Below are 25,554 nucleotides of genomic sequence, written 5' to 3'. Positions count from 1 at the left end.
TACAGATTTTAAAAAGAAATACATAGCATCTGTTTTTCTCTCTCTCACTCTCTATTCCCTGTGTGGAGAGAAACTTGTTTAGTTTCTGTGCTTTTTGTGTGGGGGGAAAAAACTAGGTTATAAAAGTATGATTTGCATTTTGTTTTTGAGGTGGAGAGGTTTTTTTGTTCTGATATCCCAGCAGTGAGATCCACAGTTATGGGACAGCTGCAGAGAAAGCTCTGTTTCCTGTGTTCATTGGCCACACTTTTGTGGTTGACAATTCTATTGTTCCAGTAGAACTTCTGTCAAAGAACATCATCCAGAAGTTGGTTGGCCCATTTACAAAGAGGGCTTCAAAACTCAGGACTGAAGTCTCAGACCTTAAATTACTTAGTGGGGAGCCAGTATAAAAAGCAAAGCACTGAGTTCTTGCATCCTCTATAGACACTGTTGCTAAGCAGGTGAACTGGTATAGCTTGAACTCCTTGGAACCTTTCTAAGGCTGTCAATTCCATCCTTAGGTATATTGCATTGTAGCAATCAAACTCCTAGATCATGAATTTGTGGTTCACAATAGCCAATCTGATAAGAGATTTTGCCCTTCTTATGAAGGCATAGATGGAAGAGTGCCTTTTTCATAAGCATAGCTATTTATACATCCATTATCAGTGAGGAATGGAAATTTTATGTCCTGTGTAATACAGGAGATCTGACTGGATGATTATAATGGTCCCTTCTGCCTTTATAATCTATAAACTCTGAGGCTCCAGATGTATGCAACAATCTGAAAGTAGGCAAATTTGATGGAGGGTGGTGTTACGGTGGCACTGTTACTTTTTTTGCACCAGAATTACCTTTGTCTTACGTAGGGTTAGTTTCAGACAGCTACTGCTTATGCAGATGCTGATGAATCCTGACACTTGGATAGCTGGAAAATATTTTTTACTTCTCTTATTTTATGTCTGGCATCTGAATTCATGTGGATGTAACTTCCCCTTGTGGCTTCAAGTAGACGTATTAGGATGAATGAGATGATGGAGGTAGAATAACAATTTCCCCCTCATGACCCTCTGTGTAGTCTGAGAGAAGGAATTGGAACCATTTTAGTGCAATCCCCCTAATATCTCTTATACACATGATCTCTTCGTTCCAGTTGATAGCACTAAATGCCACGGAGATCCAGTATTGTAAGAATGGATCTGTACCCCAGTCCATACACAAGTGTAGCTCGTCTGTCAGCATGACAAGTGCTGCTGTGGTCTTGTCTCAGCCACAAACCAGATTGGGGGAGGGGGTTACAATATTAACAGTGGACAGATAGAATTATTTATTACTGTTTAAAAGTTGTATTTTCTTTTGTAGGCATGTCTGTTTAAATAGTTGAGATTTCTCCAGTATTCTTTGGTGGTAGGTTTTAGATGAGTAATGGTATCCTTTCACATACTTTAGGAAAACAGGGTGAAACCTTACAGTATATTTTTTAAACAAAGCAGAAAAGCAACCTTTTAACATGAGAGAGAATCACAAAAATATAGGACTGGAAGGGACCTTGAAATGTAGTTATATATTCATGTTAGCCCAAAACAACCTGCCAGTGCTTACTGTTATGAATGAACATATTGATTTGACATTCTCCTGGGAAAAATGATGAAGACAAAGGTTAGTATGAGTCAGAGATGCAATCGCAAATCATGTAAATATAAAAGGCTTTTAAATTTCCTTTTCAAAAGGTGCTTGCTGAGATGGTAGGGGAGGATTTAGAAGACTGTTCTTTGAAGAGTAGTGGGGGGACTTGAATGAGTAAGTGTACAAATATTTCGGTTTTGGCAGAATGAGCAGCTTTCTAGCAATAGATAATTGGCCAATAATTTATAGAATCTTTAGGTGCTAGACAGGGCCCTCCCAAATTCATGGTCCTTTTTTGTAAATTTCACAGTAATAGCATTTTAAAAATCTTGAATTTCATGGTTTCAGATATTTAAATCTTAAATTTCACCATGTTGTAACAAAATATGCATATATATTTTAAAAACAACAAAATATAAACATGTAAAGCCCTTCAGACTCAGCGTTTCACAAACTTGGGGGTCCCAAACTAAAAGGGGGTTGCAAGGCTATTGGGAGGAGGGGGTCACGGTATTGCCACCCTTATTACTACAGAGCTGAGTGGCTGGAGAGCAACAGCTGCTGGCCAGGTGCCCAGCTCTGAAGGCAGCATAGAAGAGTGGCAATACTATGACCCCCTACAATAGCCTTGCGACCTCCTTTTGGGTCGAGACCCCCAGTTTGAGAAATGCTGTGTATTTTTACCCTATAGTATAGGGTACTTTTATAATAGATGGTAAAAGTACACAAAAGACCAGATTTCATGGTACATGATAAGTTTTTCCTGGCCGTGAATTTGGTAGGGCCCTAGTGTTAGAGGATTCCAGTTGTGGACAGCATACATAGTGATACTCGTGCAGTTTTGCTGTGCAGGGGTGAGTGGGCAAGCTGTGCACTGTCTTTTGTCCGTACTGGAGCAAAAGCAATTGGACCTACTTCAGATTTCCAGCTCTCACTAAGTTTAATTACTGCAACTTGATGGGAAGATTTTTTTAGTGCCAACTCTCATAGTTGTTATCATAAACGTTGTGGTATTGATAGTTTACTAAAAGTTCCAGCTTTTGCAGACAAATGTTTACATGAGAATCCAAGCTTCCATGTATTTTTTTAAAATTATTTTCAAACCCTTATTGGTGCAGAAAACAGTTTAAAAATGTGACCCAACTACACCTTATAGACTCAAAAATCAGAAGGCAAAATAAAATAATTTTTAAGGTCTCATGATTTTTGAATGTTTTGGGATTGGCAAGTGGGAGACTAACCCAAGAATAAGTGTCTCAGATACTTGTACTTTGTTTTAAATTGTCGGCAGAAGTAAGGGAAGTGAAGTAGGTGTGATGTGTTTCCCGCCGTGCCCACCCACCCACCCGGTGCCACCTGAAACTGGGTTATCACTGAGTCCTCTGTCTCACCTCTGGACTCCCTCTTGCACTGTGCTACTGTGACAAGCTGCAAAGCCCTCCAAGTTTGCCCTTACCCAAACATCCACAGGCAGGGGCCATACCCAGCTGTGTTCATGAACGCTGGGCTAGCCACTGCATTAACCAACAATAGAGAGGCTCCAGCCAAAATACCTCCAGCTTCCCAGACTAGGACCCCAGGGCCATACCGTCCAGCCCTGGTCAAAAACCTGACCAGAATGAATTTATTACCCAGTCCACCACTTCTACAAAGGTAAGTGGACATGCACCAACCCTTGTTCCTGAGCTGAGATTTTTCCCCAAGCTGTTTTATATATATTTAACTAAAACAGATTTATTAACTACAGAAAGATAGATTTCAAGTGATTATAAGTGATAGCAAACGGATCAAAGTAAATTACCATAAGAAATAAAACAAAATCGCAATCTAAGCCTAATATACTAGATAGGGTTTGAATCAAGCGGTGTCTCACCCTGTTAAATAGTACAAGCAGTTTGTTGACATTTCATACACAGGCAGGGCTTTCTTCTTTCTTGCCTGGGACCAGTACTCCTCCTCTCTTCACCCTTCCCCTCAGTTCAGTTTTTCCCTCTAATATTTTCAGCTGTTGTGTTGTAGGGAGAGTGAGGTTCCTTCATGTTGTCACTTCCCCTCTTTTATATCTTCTTCCAACTTGCTGGAAAGCTCTTTTGCTGTGACCTGGGTCAAACAGTCTCCATTGTGTAGTGCTATCTCTGAGAGGTTTCTTTTGTACCCAGTTCCTGCAGTAATCCTTGTGAGTGTATGTATTTCCTCAATAGACCATCAACATTGTTTGGCCTTTTTATTGTTGTACCTGAAAGGCTGCATGTGGGTGTTCCCAACCTCACAACCTGTTTCAGTAGCACAAACATAGCAAAACTTTATAACTTCATATACCATGATACCACATACAACTTAACAGGATATAATGTTCAACAGATTAAGACTTTTAGAATGATACCTTCACAGGGCATACTTTGTACAAAACAAAATCATAATCATATCACCATGGTGAGTATGGGGTACAGCCTTTTTCCTTGGGGGCACAGAATGTCACAGTAGGTATTATCACCATTTAAAAGATGAGACTGGGACAAAAAAATAATTATTTGCCCAAGATCACACTTTAAACTGGATAGAGCCAGAAATAGAACTAACATTTCTTGACTACCAGTCCTCTTCTATAATCACAATACATAGAAGACTCTTAAATTTCATCTGTATACATAGTGTCAGAATTTATGGTTCCCTATACAGTTACTGTGACAAATGTTGCCATTCTAAAACTCTGATCTCTTGGTTCTTTTTGGACATTACTCTGGGGATGTTTGGTGCACATATTGAGGACAAGAATGTGGAAAAATGGCAAAGAAAAGTAGCATTTGAAATGAGAAATCTACTGGATACTTTTTTATATACATGTTTGACTAAAAATAATTCTCAATCAAAATCTACATTAAAAATCTCCATGACAAAAATAATCCTCCATTTTCCTAGTTGTGGTGGTGTAGAAAGAATTAAAATTTTAACCCTTTGTTTTGGTTTTTCAGGCAGCAATGGAGAAGCCAGTTCACCAGCGATTGTTTGTGACAAGAATTTTGCAGGAGTTTGAAAGTGACACATTTTTTCCAGAAATTGATTTGAAGAAATACAAACATCTCCCAGAGTAAGTATCAAGATGTGTTAATAATCTGGTATGATGGGCTACAGTTCACCTTCAAATAGCAGAAAAATGAAAGACTTCAGAATCAACTTTGAATTATTTTTTAATGTCATTTAGGGCCATATTCTGCTCTCATTTTCTGCTATGTAAATTTTCCAGAATTTTTTTTTATTTGAATATTATGGCCCAGAAAGAATATGCCATGTATTAAAGGGAAAAGTAGTTTAATTCAAAAGAATTAATTAATGGAGTCCTTGTCCAATGTAGTAAAACAAATTAAGGCTCCAGTCCTATAGCCAAAAATGTAAGCCTAATGCTCACCTATGTAAAGTTACACAGATGTGTAAATCTTTGCAGAATTAGAACCTTAATTTGTTTCACCCCATTTGACAGAAACACCCTACAGTTGTCTCTAAGGGCTTGTCTTCTCTTCCACATTAGCTCAAGCTATAACTGAAGTTTTGCTCCTAACCCAAATCCTGTCCACAGGCACAAATGTGGTTCTTTAAGATTGATCTATCTGGACTGTTTGGAGGGGCAGGGAACTGGTTGAAGCTCAAATACTGCTGATGCTGGAGCTAGCAATGCAGTTGGGATGCAGCATCTCGAATTTATCAGCTGCTAAATCCAATAATTCTGCTACTAATAAAATCACTTGCTAAAAAATTGAAATGTAATCAGCATTCCCATGTTATGGATGGTGTTTTGGTTTTCAGACTTTTCCAGTTTGTTAGAAGTGTTGCAGATGATAGTCTGTTAAATTATGGGGTTTGGGTTTTTTTTTCCTCTCCTCCCCAGATATCCAGGAGTCCCTGCTGATGTCCAGGAAGAGAATGGCATCCGGTACAAATATGAAGTGTATGAAAAAACTGTTTAGACATAGTTAATTTGAGGTTTATTGCGCTAATGCATACTGTCAACATACATTAAAGTTTTATTATTTATACATTTTGTACAGTTACCAGAGAAACCACAATTCTTTCTGAGTCTAGGCAGCTGATCGAAAGCACATTCAAGTTAATGGAAAGACTCCCATTGACCTCAAGGGGCTTTGATCTGGCCCAAAGCATAGGGAAATAACTGTGGTATCTCCTACCTTGTGTAGTAACTAAAAGTAAATTTTAACTTTTTTAATGGCAGCCACGGTGCTATATTACACACTAAACAAATATACTTTCTGTTTAAAAACCTTCTGGTATGGAGAGGGATGCTTTCTGCCATAGCCATATCTTACTTGAATGGTGCTTCAAGAGGTAGACAATCTTAACCCTTTTGGCAAACTGGTCCATTCAAAACTCCACACACAAAAAAGTCACCTCAGTGAATCAGCATTCATCAGCAGAGGAGAAACTGAAAAGTTATAGTAGTAGATAATTCCATCGTAAGATATATACTGTAGATATGTGTCTGGCAGAAGACAATTAGGGATCCTGTTCAACCCTCCTTACTCTGAAGTTAATGAGAGTTTTTTGCCTGAGTAAGGAATGCTAAGTAAAAGCCAGATCCAAAACCCACTGGAGTCTATGGAAAGACTACCATTGACTTCAGTGGACTTCAGCTCAGGTCCTGTTACCTCTAGAGATAGCATTTGTGTTTGTGATTTCGGTTCCAAGTACCATATAGGTTCCTTGGTAAATAGGATCTTACCATAAAGGTAGCGAGTTCAGAAATGAATTTGAGACCTCTGTTCTCCAAGGTGACAAATCTTTAATGTAGGTGAACATTCCTTAATAGGAGATCTGTAGAACAGAACTGACAAAACTTGAGTATGAAAAGAGAATTTACATACCAAAACCAGGATGGGTTCCAGAAACTAATCTGAAGTTGCCTAATACAAAATATCATATAAACTTACATATAAACTCAACATAATCAATGTATACACCATTCTTTTCACTCATGGTTTATGTAGTTACCAAAAACCTGAGTGGAAAAATACAGCCTTGGTTTGTGTAGTTGAGTATAATTTTTATAAGCCAGAAGCCCGATGGTTCAATTACATTTTTTTATCTATTAGCTGGGGATATTCTGGAGTAAAAATATGCTAAACAGAATGACATGTGCCAAGATAGAAAAATCAGTGTTGATAAGGAAGTATCTAATCTGTCATAACAAAGTTGGATAGTATTTTTCAGAACTTTAAAACATGAGCATGAAAAATCAAGTTATGGTCAAAGCACCCCCCATAATTCCTTTCCTGAGCTATCACTAGAATTTTTTTCCCCATGCATGAGAATCAGGAGAAAAAAACTAAATAGGCCACATTTCCAAAATGCAATTTCAGTTTTTTAAAAATATAAAGGCTGCTCTTGTGTGGTGCTGAGAGATGCTGAGGTGTTGCAACTCACTGACTTTAACAGGGATTGAAGACAGCACTTCAGAACCTCTTAAAATTAGACCATTAGTTGCAGATCTGAATATAAGCACATCCTGCAATGTACTAAGTGCTGCCTGCGCAGCTTGAGTGCCCTTACCTCCCATTCAGTGAAATTATTACTTTTAAGCTGCTGAGTGCCCTTATGCTGAAAGACCAAGCTCTAAGCAAGGAACATCACAGATAGTGTAGAATTAGATCTTAAATAAAAAATAGCATACCCTTCAGTTAGGTGACAAACAGAATAAAGGAAGCAGGTAGGTGCTAAACAGAACCCAACCTAGTTTAACTGGTCATTTATTCTGGAAGACTTGAATTGTGTTTTAAAAGTACAAGTATTAAAACTTTGAGAACCTATTGAATCAAAAAGATCAGTGTTATGAAGTCAAAATTTCTGAGCTTGATTATGTACATTACATAACTTAAAGGTGTGGTGGTGGGAAGTGGGTAATTTAAGACTGAAAGCATAACGTGCTGAGAAAACACAAGCATGCTTACTTAATAATTCATAGTGATATGGAAGCTAGAGGCCTCAGGAAACAACCTCAGGAAGGATTCTGCATAGATAGCCTTTGTGTTGTCTCTGCACATAATGGGACTCTGCTTATTGTATTCAACATACATAGCCAGACAATAGTGTGTTATGCCTTAATATTCTAGGACTGTTAACATTGCACTACAGTACGGTTAAGGCCAACCCTAATACCATTGACTTCTGTGGGAGCAGGATTGCCATTAGTGCATTTTACTGCATATACTGAATATTATGGTAGTACAGCAGCACCTTTCTACATCTTCTAAAATTGATGTGGTTCATGGGATTTATTAGAATATATTGTGGCAAAAATGGCAAAAACCAAAACAAAGAATATAAACTTTGAGTACTATTTGAATTTTCATGGTGGCTTGATAAAAATGAATTGATACAGAGGATAAGAGTTCGGACAATTTTTCCCACTTGTTTGTCTTTTCTTTGTACCTTTTTGTCAGATTTAAAGTACTCTGGTCTCTGTCCTTTGGCCACATCGTTGCGCCGCGTGTGCAAATTTCTAGCACGTGTTATATATCAGCAGTGTTTGTTTACAGAATATTTTCTAGCAGGATGCCTGCATGCCAAGTCAGACCCACTGAATTCTGATGACAAGTCTACCACAGTGCAAACAAGACAGAGATGGGGATAGAAAGGGAGACTCCCTCACCAACAGTAGTGACCTAGTAATGTTAAGGCAAAATGACCTCGCAGGTGCATGGAATGAATAACAGTCAGATGTGGTGGTCTGTTGGTATAAGTGATATAAAACCACACGGTCACTTTGCATTAGAGTATAGGTTTGAAATTGAGGCACGTATGCTTTTGGGTATTTGTTGGAGATGGAAATGAACATCTAATGCAGCACTGAAATGTGTTATCAGTATTATAGGTGATGTGCATTTCTTTTCACATTCATAAGTGTTCTGCCTTAACTACTAATTTCCATACTTTAAAGGTTTGGGGTGAATGGGGTGCATTGTGCTGCAACCTTAATGGTCCCTAAAAATAGTTTTGGATGCTATATAATGGATTATATTATTGCAAAAGTAATATCCCTTTAAGGCAATATCAGCATCCACAGCACCCCTTTGTGACTTGGTATGGCATTACTCACCCTTAGATTCTCTCCAGGTCTTCAGTGGTCAGTAGCCACCTCTGACATGGTCCAGTGCTGCGGTGACTTAGCCATCTGGCTAAGTCAACCTGGAAGGCATGACACTTCAGTGTATCAGAGTTCCAGAACAAATATAGCAAACTCAAAAGAAGGTTAATCTGTCTCAGCCCTTGAATGGACGCAGTTTTTCTATGCATGGGCTGTCTTTTCTAGCCAACATGGATCCAGGCTCCCTGCTTCAGGCCTACCTTCCCTCAAGGAGGCCCTGACTGGCAGTAATCTTGGCTTAGTTTACAGGCTTTTCTCATCAAGTAGGAGCTGAAGATCATCTTCCCTTCCTTGTCAGCCACCAACTGAGCTAGGTTCTCCCCTTTTAGCTCCAATCTCCAGGCCTGACACCTTCTGCACTTGTAGCATGGCAGGGTTGATTTGAGCCCAGAGGGCTCTCGTTAACCCCTTCTTGGCCAACATGGGGTTTTTTGTGTATTTTGTGTTTGATTAAAATCCATCAGAACCAAAGTAAAATGATCACCTTTTGATTAGGTATGAGGGATTTTAAAATTGTATATTTACACACCAAGGAGCTGAAAGAAGGTATAGTTATTATCTTTAACTCACACTCTGTTGGTTTATTTTTCTTGTTAAACATCTCCATCTGCCCAATGATATGTGATATAAACCATTTTAGTTTCCTTTAGCACATGAGTTTAAGCTAGCTGTGATGTGCAAGGAGTGGAATGTAAGTTACACATTAAGTAGATGCAAGCCTGCCCCTTTTGAGGCAGCCAAAATTAATGTAGTTTACATATTCTTAATATTAAGTTACTCTGAGGTTCCCCATAGATTGATTGAGATTTGCCTTTAATTTCAGCCCAGTAACTTATTTTGTCAAACATAACAATAATACAAAGGTTATTAGCAGTTGAGATTTGTCTGAAAAGTTGCATTGGATTCTTCTAGGCCAGTGCTTCTCAAGCTATCTGATGTAGGGGACCGGCAATATTTTTTTTCCAGTGTGCGCGCAGACCTGCAGCTGATGGCTCACGGACCGGACCACCACTTTGAGTAGCACTGTTCTGGGCCATATTCATGCTGCTCCACTTAATTTTGGAAATTCAAAAGCTATGCAGAGATTGTGATGAACCAGAATTAGGACTGGAGCGTGAACATAAAGAGCACAAATCCAGACTGAACACATGAAAGAAACCAAAGGTGGTTATGCTCAGGAGTCTAATCCAGCATCCACTTAAATAGGACAAGTGATTTTATGGCAAATCAGATTTGCCATAAACTTACATTGGAATCAGGATCAGACCCTAAGTTCTTGAAGTCCACCAATGAAGACACAGGACCAAATTCACTGAAGTTAATGGGAGTGCAAGGACCTAACTAGGACAGAATTTGGCTCCTAAATATGCAGTCAACCAGCAAATTTCAGAAATTGGAATTTGTGATCAAGCCTCTCTTCATTTACTCAAGTTCAAGTGCTAAAAAGATGGAAATGGAGTGAAACTGGGCTCTATTCAACTATGATAATTTCTTAGCAGTGAGTTGCCTGGCAAATTTACTTTTACTCCAATAGGACATGGAACATTTTACTTGCCTTTATTTAACTGCCTTATATTTATTTCAGCTGACACTGAAGATTGCACATTTAGTCAGGTCTGTGAAAGATAAAGTAGTTATTGCAGGTATCTACTAGTACAGGGGTGGGCAAACCACGGCCCAGCCCACCTTCTAATCTGGCCCTCGAGCTCCTGCTGGGGAGTGGGGTTGGGGTCTTGCCCCGCTCCAGCTGGGGTGCGGGGTCAGGAGCTTGCCCCACTCCACGCATGCCGTGGCTCTGTGTGGCTCCCAGAAGCAGTGGCATATCCCCCCCTCTGACTCCTAGGCATAGGGGCAAGCAGGGAGCTCCGCACACTGCCCCTGCTCCAAACACCAGCTCTGCAACTCCCATTGGCTGGGAACTGCAGCCAATGGGAGCTGCGGGGTGGTGCCTGCAGATGGGGCAGTGCGCAGAGACACCTGGCCAGTGCCACACCTCCATATAGGAGCTGGAGGGGGAACATGCCCCTGCTTCCAAGAGCTGCTTGAGATAAGCACTTCCTGGAGCCTGCACCCCTGAACCTCCTCCCCTGCCCCAATCCCCTTCTTGGCCTCCAAACCCCTCAATCCCAGCCGGAGCACCCTCCTATACAGCAAACCCCTCAGCTTCACCCCAGAGCCTGCACCTCTAGCTGGAGCCCTTACCCCCTCCTGCACCCCAATCCCCTGCCCCACACTGGAGCCCCCTTCCGCACTCTGAACTCCTCATTTCCTGCTCCACACCACAGTGCGCACCCCCAGCCAAAGCCTTCACCCCCTCCCGCACCCCAACCCCCAATTTCGTGAGCATTCATGACCCGCCACAATTTCCATACCCAGATGTGGCCCTCAAGCCAAAAAGTTTGCCCACCCCTGTACTAAAATAACATTAGCAACACTATCAGAAGCAAATGATAAGCAGTTTTATTCTAGTGACAGCAAGCTGAGGGGAAAAAAACCATCTTTGTAATAAGCAAATCAAGAGATGAAAGTTTTATTGTGGCCATTTTTAACTTTTCATTTTCTTCCTATGCGCTATAAGAAAATTCACCACAGATAGTACAAATCTATGGGAATTATTCAGTTTTGTTTTTAAGATTGTGACTAAATGCATTTTAAGAAACTGGAAAACATTCTGCCTCACTTTCCAGAGAGGCTGAGCACCACAATTTGCACTGAGTTCAGCAGGAGTTCTGAGTGTTCAACACCTTAAAAATCAAGCCAGTTTGGTGTGTCTTACTGGACTACTGTGCATGAAACTGAAGAAATGGTCGTATTCCTCAGCTTTCTTTCCCATGTGTTTAAGTTCAGAAACTACTAAAAACTGTATCAGATTTGCCCACAGGCCAACATGTTAACAATTACATTTTCATATTCTTAGGTTGAGCCAGTATAGCTCATGTAGATCTACAGAATGAGCTAAGAAATTAGCACTGAATGCATGACTGCAGAATTAACATTTTGGCAATTATTCATCTGACTTAAACCATGTAGAAAATGCCCACGGTCTCGAGTTTAATGTTTAACTTACTACATATGAAAAATTTGGTAACGAACCTATGACTTATGAATGGATTTTTTAAAAAGTAGTTTTAGGGCCAGATTGTGCCATTCCTTATTCATGCTGAATAGTACCTTAATACAGTGGTTCTCAACCAGGGTTACACGTACCCCTGGGGGTACACAGAGCTCTTCCAGGGGTACATCAATTCATCTAGATATTTGCCTAGTTTTACAACAAGCTACGTAAAAAGTACTAGCGAACTCAGTACAAACTAAAATTTCATACCGATAATGACTTATTTAAACTGCTCTATGTACTATACACTGAAATATAACTACAATATTTATATTCCAATTTATTTATAATTATATGGTACAAATGAGAAAGTAAGCAATTTTTCAATAACAATGTGCCACTTTTGTATTTTTATGCCTGATTTTGTAAGCAAGTAGTTTTTAAGTGAGGTGAAACTTGAGGGTACTCGAGACAAAATCAGACTCATGAATACACTGCCTTAATACAGAAAGAAACAAAGGGGATTCCTTGCATCGTCAGGTACTACATAACACAAGTGAGTGTGACACAACCTGGCCCTTAATTCTTAAATACAGAATGATATTAGCTGTTTCTTCACTGTTAATGGTACACCTTGAGAGCTGTTTTTGCTCAGCTGTACTACATAAGGTATTTAAGATCAATATTGGAATAGAATATTGGCTCCATGAGGGAAGGGCAAGGGGTTATGCTTTGTTGTGTATATTGTTACATTTATGTATGTTTGTTACAAGAGGACTGAATACCAAGAACATTTCAGGGTGGTAGGCAAATGAGGCTAATGTCCAATTCTCATATGTGAGACCATTTCATTACTCTATTTAATTAAAAATTCCACTTCAAAAGCAATTTCCACCATATTCATGCCCTAATGAACCAGGATTTTTTTAAATGACAGTATATACACAGAGTATTTAATTTTTCAATGTTTTAATGTTCATTCCCAGATATTTTAAGAAATTCACTGTGTGGAAATCATTTCTTAAGACAGGTGTTCTGAACATTTACCATGAACAATTATTTTCTTAGCTACAAGACTGACAAAAAAACTGAATGGCTTTTCACCCCAGTCCTGTTTTTTCTCAATGTAACGGATTGCTCACAAGTAACTTGGACATCAGATTTCTTCTCCATATGAATCAGAAAAAATGAAGTGGAAAGAGTCTTTATTTGATTTTTTTTCCCAAAAAAATAAGGAGAGAACAGAAAAAAGACAAAAGAATAAAAAGACAAAGGAATAGGAAGGGAGGGAAAGGAGAGGAAGGAAAAAGGTTTGGGGAAAAAGAGAATGACATCTCAGTTTCCATCTGCTAGGAATTAAAGGTTTCTAACAAATAAGCTCAAATCTTCTCAAATTTGTCTGAGGTCCCTGTTCTCCGAAACATTGCCTAGTTTTCATCTGCCAGGTCAGCTGTGTGCTACAAGCACTGCTATAGAGAACCAAACTTTCCATGAGTTGGAGAGTTTCCAAGATGGTGGGATATATCCCAAAACAGTTCTGGGAAGTAATTTTTAAGGTGATATCCATTATATGCCTAGGGAGGTTGTGGAATCTCTATCATTGGAGATTTTAAAGAGCAGGTTAGACAAACACTGCTCAGGAATGGTCTATATAAATGGTGGGCAACTTGCAGCCCATCAGGGTAATCCGCTGGCAGGCCGCAAGATAGTTTGTTTACGTTGACCATCCGTACAGGCTGCAGGTTGCCCACCACTGGTCTAGATAATGTAGTCCTGCCATGAGTGCAGGGGACTAGACTAGATAACCTCTCAAGGTCCCTTCTAGTCCTATGAGTCTATGATTATATTAATCTTTCAATCTACTTCTACTCAGAAGGATTGTATCCTGGGGCAGGTCCAACGCATGTGAGCCAGAGTGGCTCCAGAAGACCGATATCTCCAGCAGCAGCAGGCCGATGCACTGTAACCTATGTCCAGACCATTGTGAACAAAATATAACTTTCTGCTGGATCAGCCTTATTCATAGATCTGTAGGAGAGTTTTTATGATTTACAAGGCACTTCCCCATTGGCTAGGATTGAGAGATATCCACAAATCTTTGTTCCAAACCTGGTACAGGCAATCTAAATTAGAGAGGGTCTTTTGGGGTCCGGAACTTGTAACAAGCTACAACTAGTACTACAGAGCTCTCTCCAGAATTGCTGTTGATGTGGAGTCTCTGGTACTCCCACCACATCATCTCTTGAAGAACATATTTGGTCCTGCTTAAGGAAAGGTAGTCATTCTTTTAAAAGTCATTTAAAAGTATTCAGGTCTGAACACTCAGTACAACTAAGGCTTTCTCTGAATCCCCTGCTCACAGACACACATGCTAGCTTTCATCAAGCTAGCATAAGTAAAAATAGCAGTATAGCCATGGTAGCACTGGTAGCAGCAACAGGGGGGATGGCTGAGCCATGTCAAGCACTTACCCACCAGTTTCAGACAGGTATGTACTCAGCACAGCTCAGCTGTACTTCCGCTGGAACTACCAGTGCTACTGTGTCTAGACAGACATTTACACTCACGCTAGCTTGACGAGAGCTAGCACAAGTATATTTACATGAGCAGGGGAATCACATTCCAAACTTGCAGTGTAGACGTAGAACTGAATATGGTTTTCTAACCAAAACAGCATCCCTTTTGAGAGCTTGGGTAAAATTCGTTGTAGAAAAACATTGTGTATTCTACTACTCTGGGGACTGAAAGTACATAATTATCAACTATTAAAAGAGCACATTTCCATTTTGAACTAATCAGTGTACCATTTTAATTATGTCTTGATAGCTTTGGAGCAAATGCAAACAAAAAGTGAAAATAGATCCCCTTTATAACTAACATGTACAGTATTATTTAAAGTGTGTGGTGTTGCTTAGTCAGCGAATAAAGAATTAGTGAACTGTAGGAAGCTTACTTTAATTATTTAATTATCGATTAGACTTGCAACATGTTCTAGAAACTTCCCTTGTGCTTTCAGTAGTATATTCTGACAATGTGTGGGTGCACTTATCTTCCCCCGTTTCTTAACTCTACCTCCCAGTGACCATCCAGTGATAAGTGTATAGTGGTCATCATGAAAAAGCTAGTTTACTGAAGAGTGTTAGAAAGATACCACGTTTTCACCCCTAAACTCACTCTGGGAAGTAAGTGTGATAACTATCTGGCATTTGGTTGTAAATGCTGAGTTTAATGTCTGCTACTGTACATTGACTGACTTCACCATTAGAACTCCTAAGAGGACAACATCTCCTCAAAAATCAGTTCCCTAACTTGAAAAATTTTGTATTTTAATTAACAACCATCCCCTTAAAGAATGTTACAATCAGAGTACTATAAATACAGATAGCTTCAGATAATGACTAGTATTTCATTAAAAACTTCTATCTTAAAGAAGTCAGATTCTTGACCTTAATCATTGAATGTACGGACAGTGATGTACATTTTGTCACAGCTTATTGCACTGCCTGTGCTAACAGCTGTTCTGATAAAATCACTGGCCCCAATTCTACACCAACTGAAGCGAATTATATGAGCTGAGGGAGAGGTATATAAAGCTGTTTTAATAAAAAATAGTATACTTGGGTAGCACCTTTGATATTAGGGAACCCCTCTGTATGCTCTCCAAACTCAGACTCACAACAGCTCTATAAGGTGTCTCCATTTTATAGACTGAGATATAGAGGTTAATTCATTGCCCAAACTCACAAGGTAAATCAATAACAGAGCTGAGAATAGAAACCATTTGACTATCCTCCCTCATTGTTATGCTGCTAATGTTTCGTGTGTGGTGTGTTGTCCTATGCAGCGTTTTCTGCTGTTCTCAACAAGCATTTTTAATTTGTTATTTTGGTGATTTTTTTTTTCTTGCTGATGGAAAATTAGATGCACCAACAGATTAAATTAGTAAAATAAGGGATCTTTTGATCATACTTCTTTATTTAACCTTGTGGGAGGAGGGATATATATTGTTTATGAAAATGTACCCTTCCTGTGAACTGAATTTTAATAATTTTTACATCTGCCTTGTTCATTTCAATTTAGAACGAGTACCACTTCCTTTTATAATGCACTGTAACTGTGAGTACTCAACAGTACCTCAAATAACTGCCACTCTATGCTGTTGGAACAATGTGCTGTGGAAAAAATATGACAAATTTGCATTTTCATTATTTTTAAACAAATGTTCAAACTGTAGGTCACCGGGGTCCTAGCCAACCATTCTCCAACATCAAAGACCATGTTACACATTGCAAACAAAGTATAAATTTTACTTCAGATCTTTCATTACTGCAATCTCCTCCTTTCTGGCACAGAAGACTCACTTTGGCACACCTGTTTAGTCTACTCAAAATGCTGCTGAAAAATAATATGACCCACTTTTCTGACTACGTCTAGCCCCTCTTTCCTTCCCCTCACTGGCTTCCCCTTCACTTTGTATCAAATTGAAGCTCCTTTTCTTAGCCTTCAAGGCCCCACTTATCCTTGCTTCTGCCTCTATCTTCCCTTGTCTCCTTGACCCCCTTCACTCTGCTTAACCAACATAACCAACTGAATCCTTCGTGACTTCTCTCACTCATCTCCAGGCCTTGTTCCATACAGCTTGGAACATCCAGACCTGATCTGCCTTTCTCATTTTGAGTCAGTCTTTAACACACTTCTTCCAAAAGGCCTATATAAGTCTTACTGCCATCCTGCTACACCCAGAGAGAAATATTGGCTAATCAATCTGAGAACAGATAAGCAAAATGTTATAGCTAGAATAATTTCATACATTCAACCAAGAAACTAACAAGTCTCAAGCTATGTATGGTGGCAAACTATTTTTAGGGCTTTTAAGAGATAGGATTTTTATCTTTTGTGATTGGAACACCATCTTCCTCATCCATCCCAGGTATGGCATACAATTTAGCCTGCAGAAGAGAAGAATGAGGGGGGATTTGATAGCTGCTTTCAACTACCTGAAAGGGGGTTCCAAAGAGGATGGCTCTAGACTGTTCTCAATGGTAGCAGATGACAGAACGAGGAGTAATGGTCTCAAGCTGCAGTGGGGGAGGTTTAGATTGGATATTAGGAAAAACTTTTTCACTAAGAGGGTGGTGAAACACTGGAATGCGTTACCTAGGGAGGTGGTAGAATCTCCTTCCTTAGAGGTTTTTAAGGTCAGGCTTGACAAAGCCCTGGCTGGGATGATTTAACTGGGAATTGGTCCTGCTTCGAGCAGGGGGTTGGACTAGATGACCTTCTGGGGTCCCTTCCAACCCTGATATTCTATGATTCTATGTGGGAGAGACCCAACATGAACATCACCAGAGTAAAAGTTGTACAGAAAATGTTAAATGATTTGTAGTTAACATAAATAATTTTCTACAACTCTGAACCTTCCTCCATTCATGAATAAAAATTTGATGTAAATAACTTACAATAATGAAAGGGGAAGAACTGGTCTGTATGTGATGAAATGGAGTCCAAAGTGAATGCCTATCACAATGAAGGACAGAATAGTCTCCTACAAATTTCTCCACTTAACTGCTCAGAGAAGGTGAATGGGTAAATGTGGGTCTGTCTGTTCAGGAACCATGTTCAGAGAATAGATAAGTTGCCCACTTCTTGGACAGGTTTTATTTTTAGATAGTAGGTACTCAGTATTTTCTAAAATCAGGGCTTTTTAAGATGTCTAAAATTGTGCAGAAAAAAAAAATCAAGATATCCAAAATTCAATAGTCTCTTTTGAAAATATAGTCCATAGTCGGAATTTACACAGGACATTCTTCAAGTTGTACCTGTAGCTACATTTTACTGCTTTGTCCAAAGAGCAATAGGATACAATTGCCACATTTGTCAGGTACGCTTAAGCAGGCCCTTACTCCGATAATTCTCCCACTCCATCAAAATGGGAGACAGTTTTTTATTTTGTTGCTTGAAGAAAATATAACTTATCCAAAATACAACTTTCTCACAGTTTACTCTTTTATATTATTCTCTGGATTACTACATGATGCTGTAAGAAGCCATAGATTTTAATTGTGTTCTAATACATGGGAAAATGTGGGGCTTTTTCCTCAGCTCTATGCAAGTGCAATGAATAGCGTAGCATGGTGAGTGACAGAATAATTACCAGTCACTAAGGAAAGTATAGTACAGATATAATTTAATCCCCCTCATTCATGCTTTCTTGAGAACAAAGTGTTCTAAACGTGTTAAAAATTAAATATAAAAGAATAGTAAGTGCTAGCAAGACACCTAAAACCAGAGGGTCTGCACTATATGTGAAAAAAGACTACCATTGACATTACTGTAACTTGCCTGTTTCTATTAAAAATTTAGAATTGAGTTGTGGGGCACCTTTTGCATCAAAAATGGAAATTTAAATAACATTTTAAATAACTTTTTTTGTGGGTCAGTGTTTTAATGCACTGCCATGATCAGACTGCCCTCATGAGCAACATCAGGCAAACTCTAACAATAGGCCTCCATAAAGTATTTGTGGAGAATGAGGGAGAGATCTGTATTTTGTATCACTGTTATATACACTCCATTCACCTCCTTGATGTTATTCTGTATGACTCCATGAAGTTAAATCTAATGAGGTTGTTAGAGGAGAACAAAATGGAAACAAAACAATGACAGATAAGGCATCTCCAGGGACAATACCAGGGGTCCTTAAGAGACCATGAGTGACCTACTAATTGGTATATGCCTATCTGTCTGTCTCCAACCAGGTTAACAGTCTGTTTTTTCAAGGCCAGAGCCTAAAATAAAAGAACACTAAGGCTACGGCTACACTACGCAGCTTTAGTGACACAGCTGTGCTGCTACAGCCGTGCCGCTAAAGGCCGTGCAGTGTAGCTGCTGTTTGTCAGCAGGAGAGAGCTCTCCTGCCGACAAAAAACTTCCACCCCCACAAACAGCGGCAGCGGCTTTACCGGCAGGAAAGCACTCCTGCCGACAAAGTACTGTTCACACCGGTGCTTTTCGATGATAAAACTTTTGTCATTGAGGGCGGGGTTTAACAACCCTGAACAACAAAAGTTTTGCAGAGGAAGTGCCCTTCTTTAGAGAAAGGGTATGAGTAGGTAATTGCTGCTCTGAGAGATGGAGAGAAACCTCAGGACAGCTGTCTGTTTCTCCCAGCCCAGAGATAAAAGCTGAACTAAGGGGTGCTTACCAAAATTTACCAGGAAAGGATTAAGTTCAGGTGAGACCAGAGGCATATACACTGTTGTTATTTTAACTCTTTTCTCTGCTTCTTATGAACATTTGTTTTGAAGATTATAATATTTGTTAAATTGTATAGGCCTTTCCCATAAAAGTATTATCAGAAGTGCAGTAGTAAATTTTTTAAAAGTTAGTCTTTTGACATGACCGAAAAAAATACTCCAACAACCCTTGAGTAGAAAACACAAGGTATTTCAAGCTTCAGGTAGAGGAGTAAAACCATATCAAAAAATTATCTGACAGCACAGTAGAATGAAACATCTGAGACAAAGAAATAGCATGCCAGCTCTGGGCTCTTCTGCGGATTCTTACTGTAACTCCAGTTTTCATTTGTATTTCTCTCTTTAACAAAACCTCAGCAAACTTGGTTGCCCACCAAAACTGGTAAAGGTCATTCGTTTATTCACAAGGGGATGCAAGGTCAGGTACTTTTTAATGGAGATCTCACAGACTCCTTTCCCATTTCAAATGGCGTCAAACAAGGTTGTGTCCTTGCCCCTGTACTCTTTAACCTCTTTTTCACTACGGTTCTCAACCATGCTACAAACAGGTTCAACAGAGGCATATACATCAGATACAGACACAACGGTTCAGTCTACAATCTTATGAGGCTTAAAGCAAAAACAAAAGTAACAGAACTACTAATAAGAAAAGCACTCTTTGTGGATGATTGTGCCCTCCTAGCACACACGGGGGAGATCTCTAGCGCATCATAGATCACTTCACTGAAACATCAAAATTGTTTGGTCTCACAATCAGCCTGGAGAAAACTGTGGTGTTGTATCAGTCATCTTCACCACTCCATGCCATGTCTCCTAGCATATCCATTAATGGATTAATGGAATCCAACTAAAGCAAGTTGATAATTTTACCTATCTCGGCAGCAGCATCTCTAATGATGGATCTCTTGACAAAGATCACAAACAGGATACAGAAATTGTCTCAGTCACTAGGCAAGCTATGTAGAAAAGTCTTGAAATCCCATAATGTTACCCTCTTAACAAAAATAAAACTTTATAATGCTTTTGTGCTTACATCTCTCCTCTACAACTGAGAGTCCTGCACACCATATAAATGGCATATCAAACAACTAGAGGGCTTTCATATGCTATCTATCTCTGCGCGCCATTATGGGGATCCACTGGCAAGACAAAATTACCAACCGGAGGTTCTCCAAAAGTCAAATGCCACAAGCCATGCTAATAAAAGCCCAACTACGCTGGGTTGGTCACATCATTAGGATGCCTGAATATTGACTCCCCAGAAAAATTGTCTATGGAGAATTGGCACAAGGATATCGGAATCAAGGCCGCCCCAGAAAGCACTACAAGTACAGCATCAAGAACAGCACACACTTTGGTGCAATAAAATCAGATGATCTCGAGAAGGCTGTGTCAAATAGATCAGCATGGCAACACACAACACTCAACTTTCCAAGCCTTTGAAGAAGACAGAAATAATTGATTGTTAGCTGCAAGAGAAAAAGTGTCATACTACTGCTAAAGCTACCAAGATGCTCACCAATGACTTTGTCTTCCTGATCTGCTCATGAGCATGTGCCTCATGCTTTGGACTTCAGAGTCACTCCAGAATCCACAAAGAGAGAGAGCATGAAAATGTCATCATTGAACCAATGGACTACATGAGAACCATTACCAATGACAGTCACAATTTCAAATAACTAACAAGTGAATATATCTGATGCTAGAAGAGTTAAATTCTATTTCTCAGCTGACTTGTTAGCAATTTACTTAATTCACTTAAGCATTTTATTTCAAGCGTATTCCAGCAAAACAATAACCACCCATCTGTTACACAATGGTCTAACACGTGAGCTGTGAGCCATAATTTCACGTACTATAAAAGTGGAAAGAGGAAGGGAGATGGACTCAGGAGCATTGCAAAAATATATACTCTTAATTTTAGGTCCCATAGAAACTGAAATAATTTGTTACAAAAGTACCCAAACAATGACAATATAATTATGACTATCTTTGAGACCTTCTGGAGGACGGGAGAGATACCAGAGGACTGGAAAAGGGCAAACAGAGTACCTATCTATAAAAAAGGTAATAAGGACAACCCAGAGAATTACACACCAGTCAGTTTAACTTCAGTACCCAGAAAGATAATGGAGAGAATATCAATCAATTTGTAAAAACAATGAAGAGTCCTTGTGGCACCTTAGAGACTAACAAATTTATTTGGGCATAAGCTTTCGTGGGCTATAACCCACTTCATCAGATGCATGAAGTGAAAAATACAGTGGGCAGGTATAAATATACAGCACATGGCAGAGGGGCATTGCTGGCACATGATGGCATATATCACATTGGTAGATGTGCAGGTGAACGAGCCTCTGATAGTGTGGCTGATGTGGTTAGGTCCTATGATGATGTCCCTTCAATAGATATGTGGACAGAGTTGGCAACGGGCTTTGTTGCAGGGATTGGTTCCTGGGTTAGTGGTTAGTGTAGTTGCTGGTGAGTATTTGCTTCAGGTTGGGGGGCTGTCTGTAGGCAAGGACTGGCCTGTCTCCCAAGGTCTGTGAGAGTGAGGGATCATCCTTCAGGATAGGTTGTAGATCCTTGATGATGCACTGGAGAGGTTTTAGCTGGGGGCTGTAGGTGACAGCTAGTGGCATTTTTTGTTGGGTCTGTCCTGTAGTAAGTGACTTCTGGCTCTGTCAATCTGTTTCTTCACTTCCCCAGGTGGGTATTGTAGTTTTAAGAACACTTGATAGAGATCCTGTAGGTGTTTGTCTCTGTCTGAGGGATTGGAGCAAATGTGGTTGTATCTTAGGGTTTGGCTGTAGACAGTGGATCATGTGATGTGGTCTGGATGAAAGCTGGAGGCATGTAGGTAGGCATAGCGGTCAGTAGGTTTCCGGTATAGGGTGGTGTTTATGTGGCCATCACTTATTTGCACTGTAGTGTCCAGGAAGTGGATCTCTTGTGTGGACTGGTCCAGGCTGAGGTTGATGGTGGGGTGGAAATTGTTGAAATCATGAGTGGAATTCCTCAAGGGCCTCCTTCCCCTGGGTCCAGATGATGAAGATGTCATCAATGTAGCACAAGTAGAGTAGGGGCACTAGGGGATGAGAGCTGAGGAGGCGTTGTTCTAAGTCAGCCATAAAAATGTTGGCATACTGTGGGGCCATGCGGGTACCAATAGCAGTGCCACTGACTTGAAGGTATAAATCGTCCCCAAATCTGAAATATTGGTGGGTGAGGACAAAGTCACAAAGCTCAGCCATACATAAAGAGTATGACATTATCGGGGTTACTGTTCCTGACAGCTTGTAGTCCATCTTTGTGTGGAATGTTGGCTTAGAGAGCTTCTACATCCATAGTGGCTAGGATGGTGTTTTCTGGAAGATCACCAATGCATTGTAGTTTCCTCAGGAAGTCGGTGGTGTCTCAAAGATAGCTGGGAGTGCTGGTAGCGTAGGGCCTGAGGAGAGAGTCCACATAGCCAGACAATCCTGCCGTCAGGGTGCCAATGCCTGAGATGATGAGTCCAGTGTTTCCAGGTTTATGGATCTTGGGTAGCAAACAGAATACCCCTGGTCGGGGCGTTAGGAGTGTGTCTGTGTAGATTTGTTCCTGTGCTGCTTCAGGGAGTTTCTGGAGCAGATGGTATAGTTTCTTTTGGTAACCCTCAGTGGAATCAGAGGGTAATGGCATGTAGAATGTGGTGTCAAAGAGTTGCCTAGCAGCCTCTCGTTCACACTCCAACCTATTCATGATGGCTACAGAACCTCCTTTGTCAGCCTTTTTGATTATAATGTCAGTGTTATTTCTGGGGCTGTGGATGGCGTTGTGTTCTGCATGGCTGAGGTTATGGGGCAAGTGATGCTGCTTTTCCACAATTTCAGCCCGTGCACGTCGGCGGAAGCACTCAGTGTAGAAGTCCAATCTGTGGTTTCGACCATCAGGAGGAGTCCATGCAGAATCTTTTTTCTTGTAGCGTTGGTAGGAAGGTTTCTGTGGGTTAGTGCACTGTTCAGTGGTGTAATGGAAATATTCCTTGAGTCAGAGACGGTGAAAGTAGGATTCCAGGTCACCGCAGAACTGTATCATGTTCGTGGGGGTGGTGGGGCAGAAGGAGAGGCCCCGAGATAGGAAAGAGTCTTCTGCTGGGCTAAGAGTGTAGCTGGATAGATTAACAATATTGTTGGGTGAGTTAAGGGTACCACTATAGTGGCCCTTCGTGGCATGTAGGTGTTTAGATAGTTTAGTGTCCTTTTTCCTCTGTAGAGAAGCAAAGTGTGTGTTATAAATGGCTTGTCTAGTCCAACTCTGTCCACATATCTATTCAAGGGACACTATCATAGGACCTAACCTCATCAGTCACACTATCAGGGGCTCATTCACCTGCACATCTACCAATGTGATATATGCCATCTTGTGCCAGCAATGCCCCTCTGCCATGTACATTGGCCAAACTGGACAGTCTCTATGCAAAAAAATAAATGGACACATATCAGACATCAAGAACGGTAACATTCAAAACCCAGTAGGAGAGCACTTCAATCTCCCTGGACACTCATTAACAGACTTAAATGTGGCCATTCTTCAACAAAAAATTTCAAAAACAGACTTCAACAAGAAACTGCAGAGCTGGAATTAATTTGCAAACTTGACACTATCAAATTAGGCCTGAATAAAGACTGGGGAGTGGCTGGGTCACTACAAAAAGTAATTTTCCCTCTGATACTCACACCTTCTTGTCAACTGTTGTGAATGGGCCACATCCACCCTGATTGAATTGGCATCGTTAGCACTGACTCCCCACTTAGTAAGGCAACTCCCATCTTTTCATGTGCTGTATATTTATACCTGCCTACTGTATTTTTCACTCCATGCATCTGATGAAGTGGATTATAGCCCACAAAAGCTTATGCCCAAATAAATTTGTTAGTTTCTAAGGTGCTAGAAGGACTCCTTGTTGTTTTTGCTGATGCAGACTAACACGGCCACCCCTCTGAAACCAATCAATTTGTAAGCACCAAAAAGAAAATAAGGTAATAAGTACCTGTCAACATGGATTTTTCAAGAAGAAATCATGTCAAACCAACCTAATATCTTTCTTTGACAGAGTAAAAAGTCTTGTGGATGGGGATGGGAGAGGCAAAAAGCAGTAGATGTTAAATACCTTGACTTTAATATGGCTTTTCATACTGTCTCACTTGAGCTTCTCAGAAACAAACGAGAGAAATATAGCCTAGAGGAATTACTATAAGGTGAGTACACAACTGACTGGAAAGCCATACTCAGAGTAGTTATCAATTATTCATAATCGAGCTGGATGGGCATATTGAGTGGTGTGCCACAGGGATCTATCCTGAGTCTGGTTCTATTCAATATGTTCATAAATGATTTGGCTCATGGCATAAAGAGTACGCTTATAAAGTTGGGGGAGGGGATCAAGCTTGGAGGGGTTGTAAGCGAGTTGGAGGACAGGATTAAAATTCAAAATGACTTTGACAAACTGGAGACAGTCTGACTTAAATAGGATGAAATTCAATAAGGAAAAGTGCATGTACTACACTTAGGAAGGATTAATTAATTGCACAAATACAAAATGAGAAATAACTGCCTTAAGAAGGAGTACTTCAGAAAAGGATCTGGGAGATATAGTGGATCACCAACTAAATATGGGTACACAGTATAATGCTGTTGCAAAAAAAAAGTGAACATTACTCTAGAATGTATTAGCAGGATTGTTGTAAGCAAGACACAAGAAGTAATTCTTCCAATATACTCAGCACTGATAAAGCCTCAATTGAAGTATTGCGTCCAGGTCTGGGCACCACACTTCAGGAAAAATGTGGAAAAATTGGAGAAATTTCAGAGGAGAGCAACAAAAATTATTAAAGGTCTAGAAAACATGACTATGAGGAAAGATTGGGGTGGGGGGAAAATTGGGTTTGTTTAGTCTGGAGAAGAGAAGACGGAGGGAGGACACAATAGTCCTCAAGTATGTACAAGGTTGTTATAAAGAGGACAGTGATATATTGTTCTCCTTAGCCAGGACAAGAACTAATGGTCTTAACTTGCAGCAAGGGAGATTTAGGTTAGCAAAAACTTCCTAAGTGTAATGGTAGTTAAGCACTGAAACAAACTACCTCAGGAGGTTGCAGAATTTCCATCACTGGAGGTTTTTAAGATCAGGTTAGACAAACACCTGCAAGGTATGATATATAACAGTGGTTCTCAGACTTTTGTATTGGTGACCCCTGTCACACAGCAAGCCTATGAATGCGACCCCCTTATAAATGAAAATCTTTTTTTATATTTAACACAATTATAAATGGTGGAGGCAAAGTGGGGCTTCAGGGTGGAGGCTGACAGCTTGCAACCCCTACCCCATGTAATGATCTTGCAACCCCCTAAGAGAACCCCTGATATATAACACTCAGTCCTTCCTCAGTGTGGGGGATTGGACTAGATGATTTATCGAGGTCCCTTCCAGGCTTCCA

The 25,554-nt window shown here is 40.1% G+C and overlaps 1 protein-coding gene across 2 annotated transcripts in view; it reads left to right on the top strand.

The window, feature by feature from the left end:
• Positions 1 to 25,554, top strand: part of DHFR (dihydrofolate reductase) — a 72,816-nt gene that overhangs the window by 34,396 nt on the left and 12,866 nt on the right. The window contains exons 5-6 of one of the 2 annotated variants that reach the window (XM_048850058.2): positions 4,581 to 4,696; positions 5,492 to 5,536. In XM_048850058.2, the coding sequence (XP_048706015.2) occupies positions 4,581 to 4,696; positions 5,492 to 5,536 (161 nt within the window). Of the gene's footprint in view, positions 1 to 4,580; positions 4,697 to 5,491; positions 5,640 to 25,554 lie in introns of those variants that run through there. The other variant, XM_048850062.2, reaches the window with a different exon arrangement.

Source organism: Caretta caretta, chromosome 5, assembly GCF_965140235.1.
Source record: "Caretta caretta isolate rCarCar2 chromosome 5, rCarCar1.hap1, whole genome shotgun sequence".
Taxonomy (NCBI): domain Eukaryota; kingdom Metazoa; phylum Chordata; order Testudines; family Cheloniidae; genus Caretta; species Caretta caretta.
Note: the sequence above shows the minus strand (reverse complement) of the source record. Positions and strands in the feature narration are given on the sequence as shown.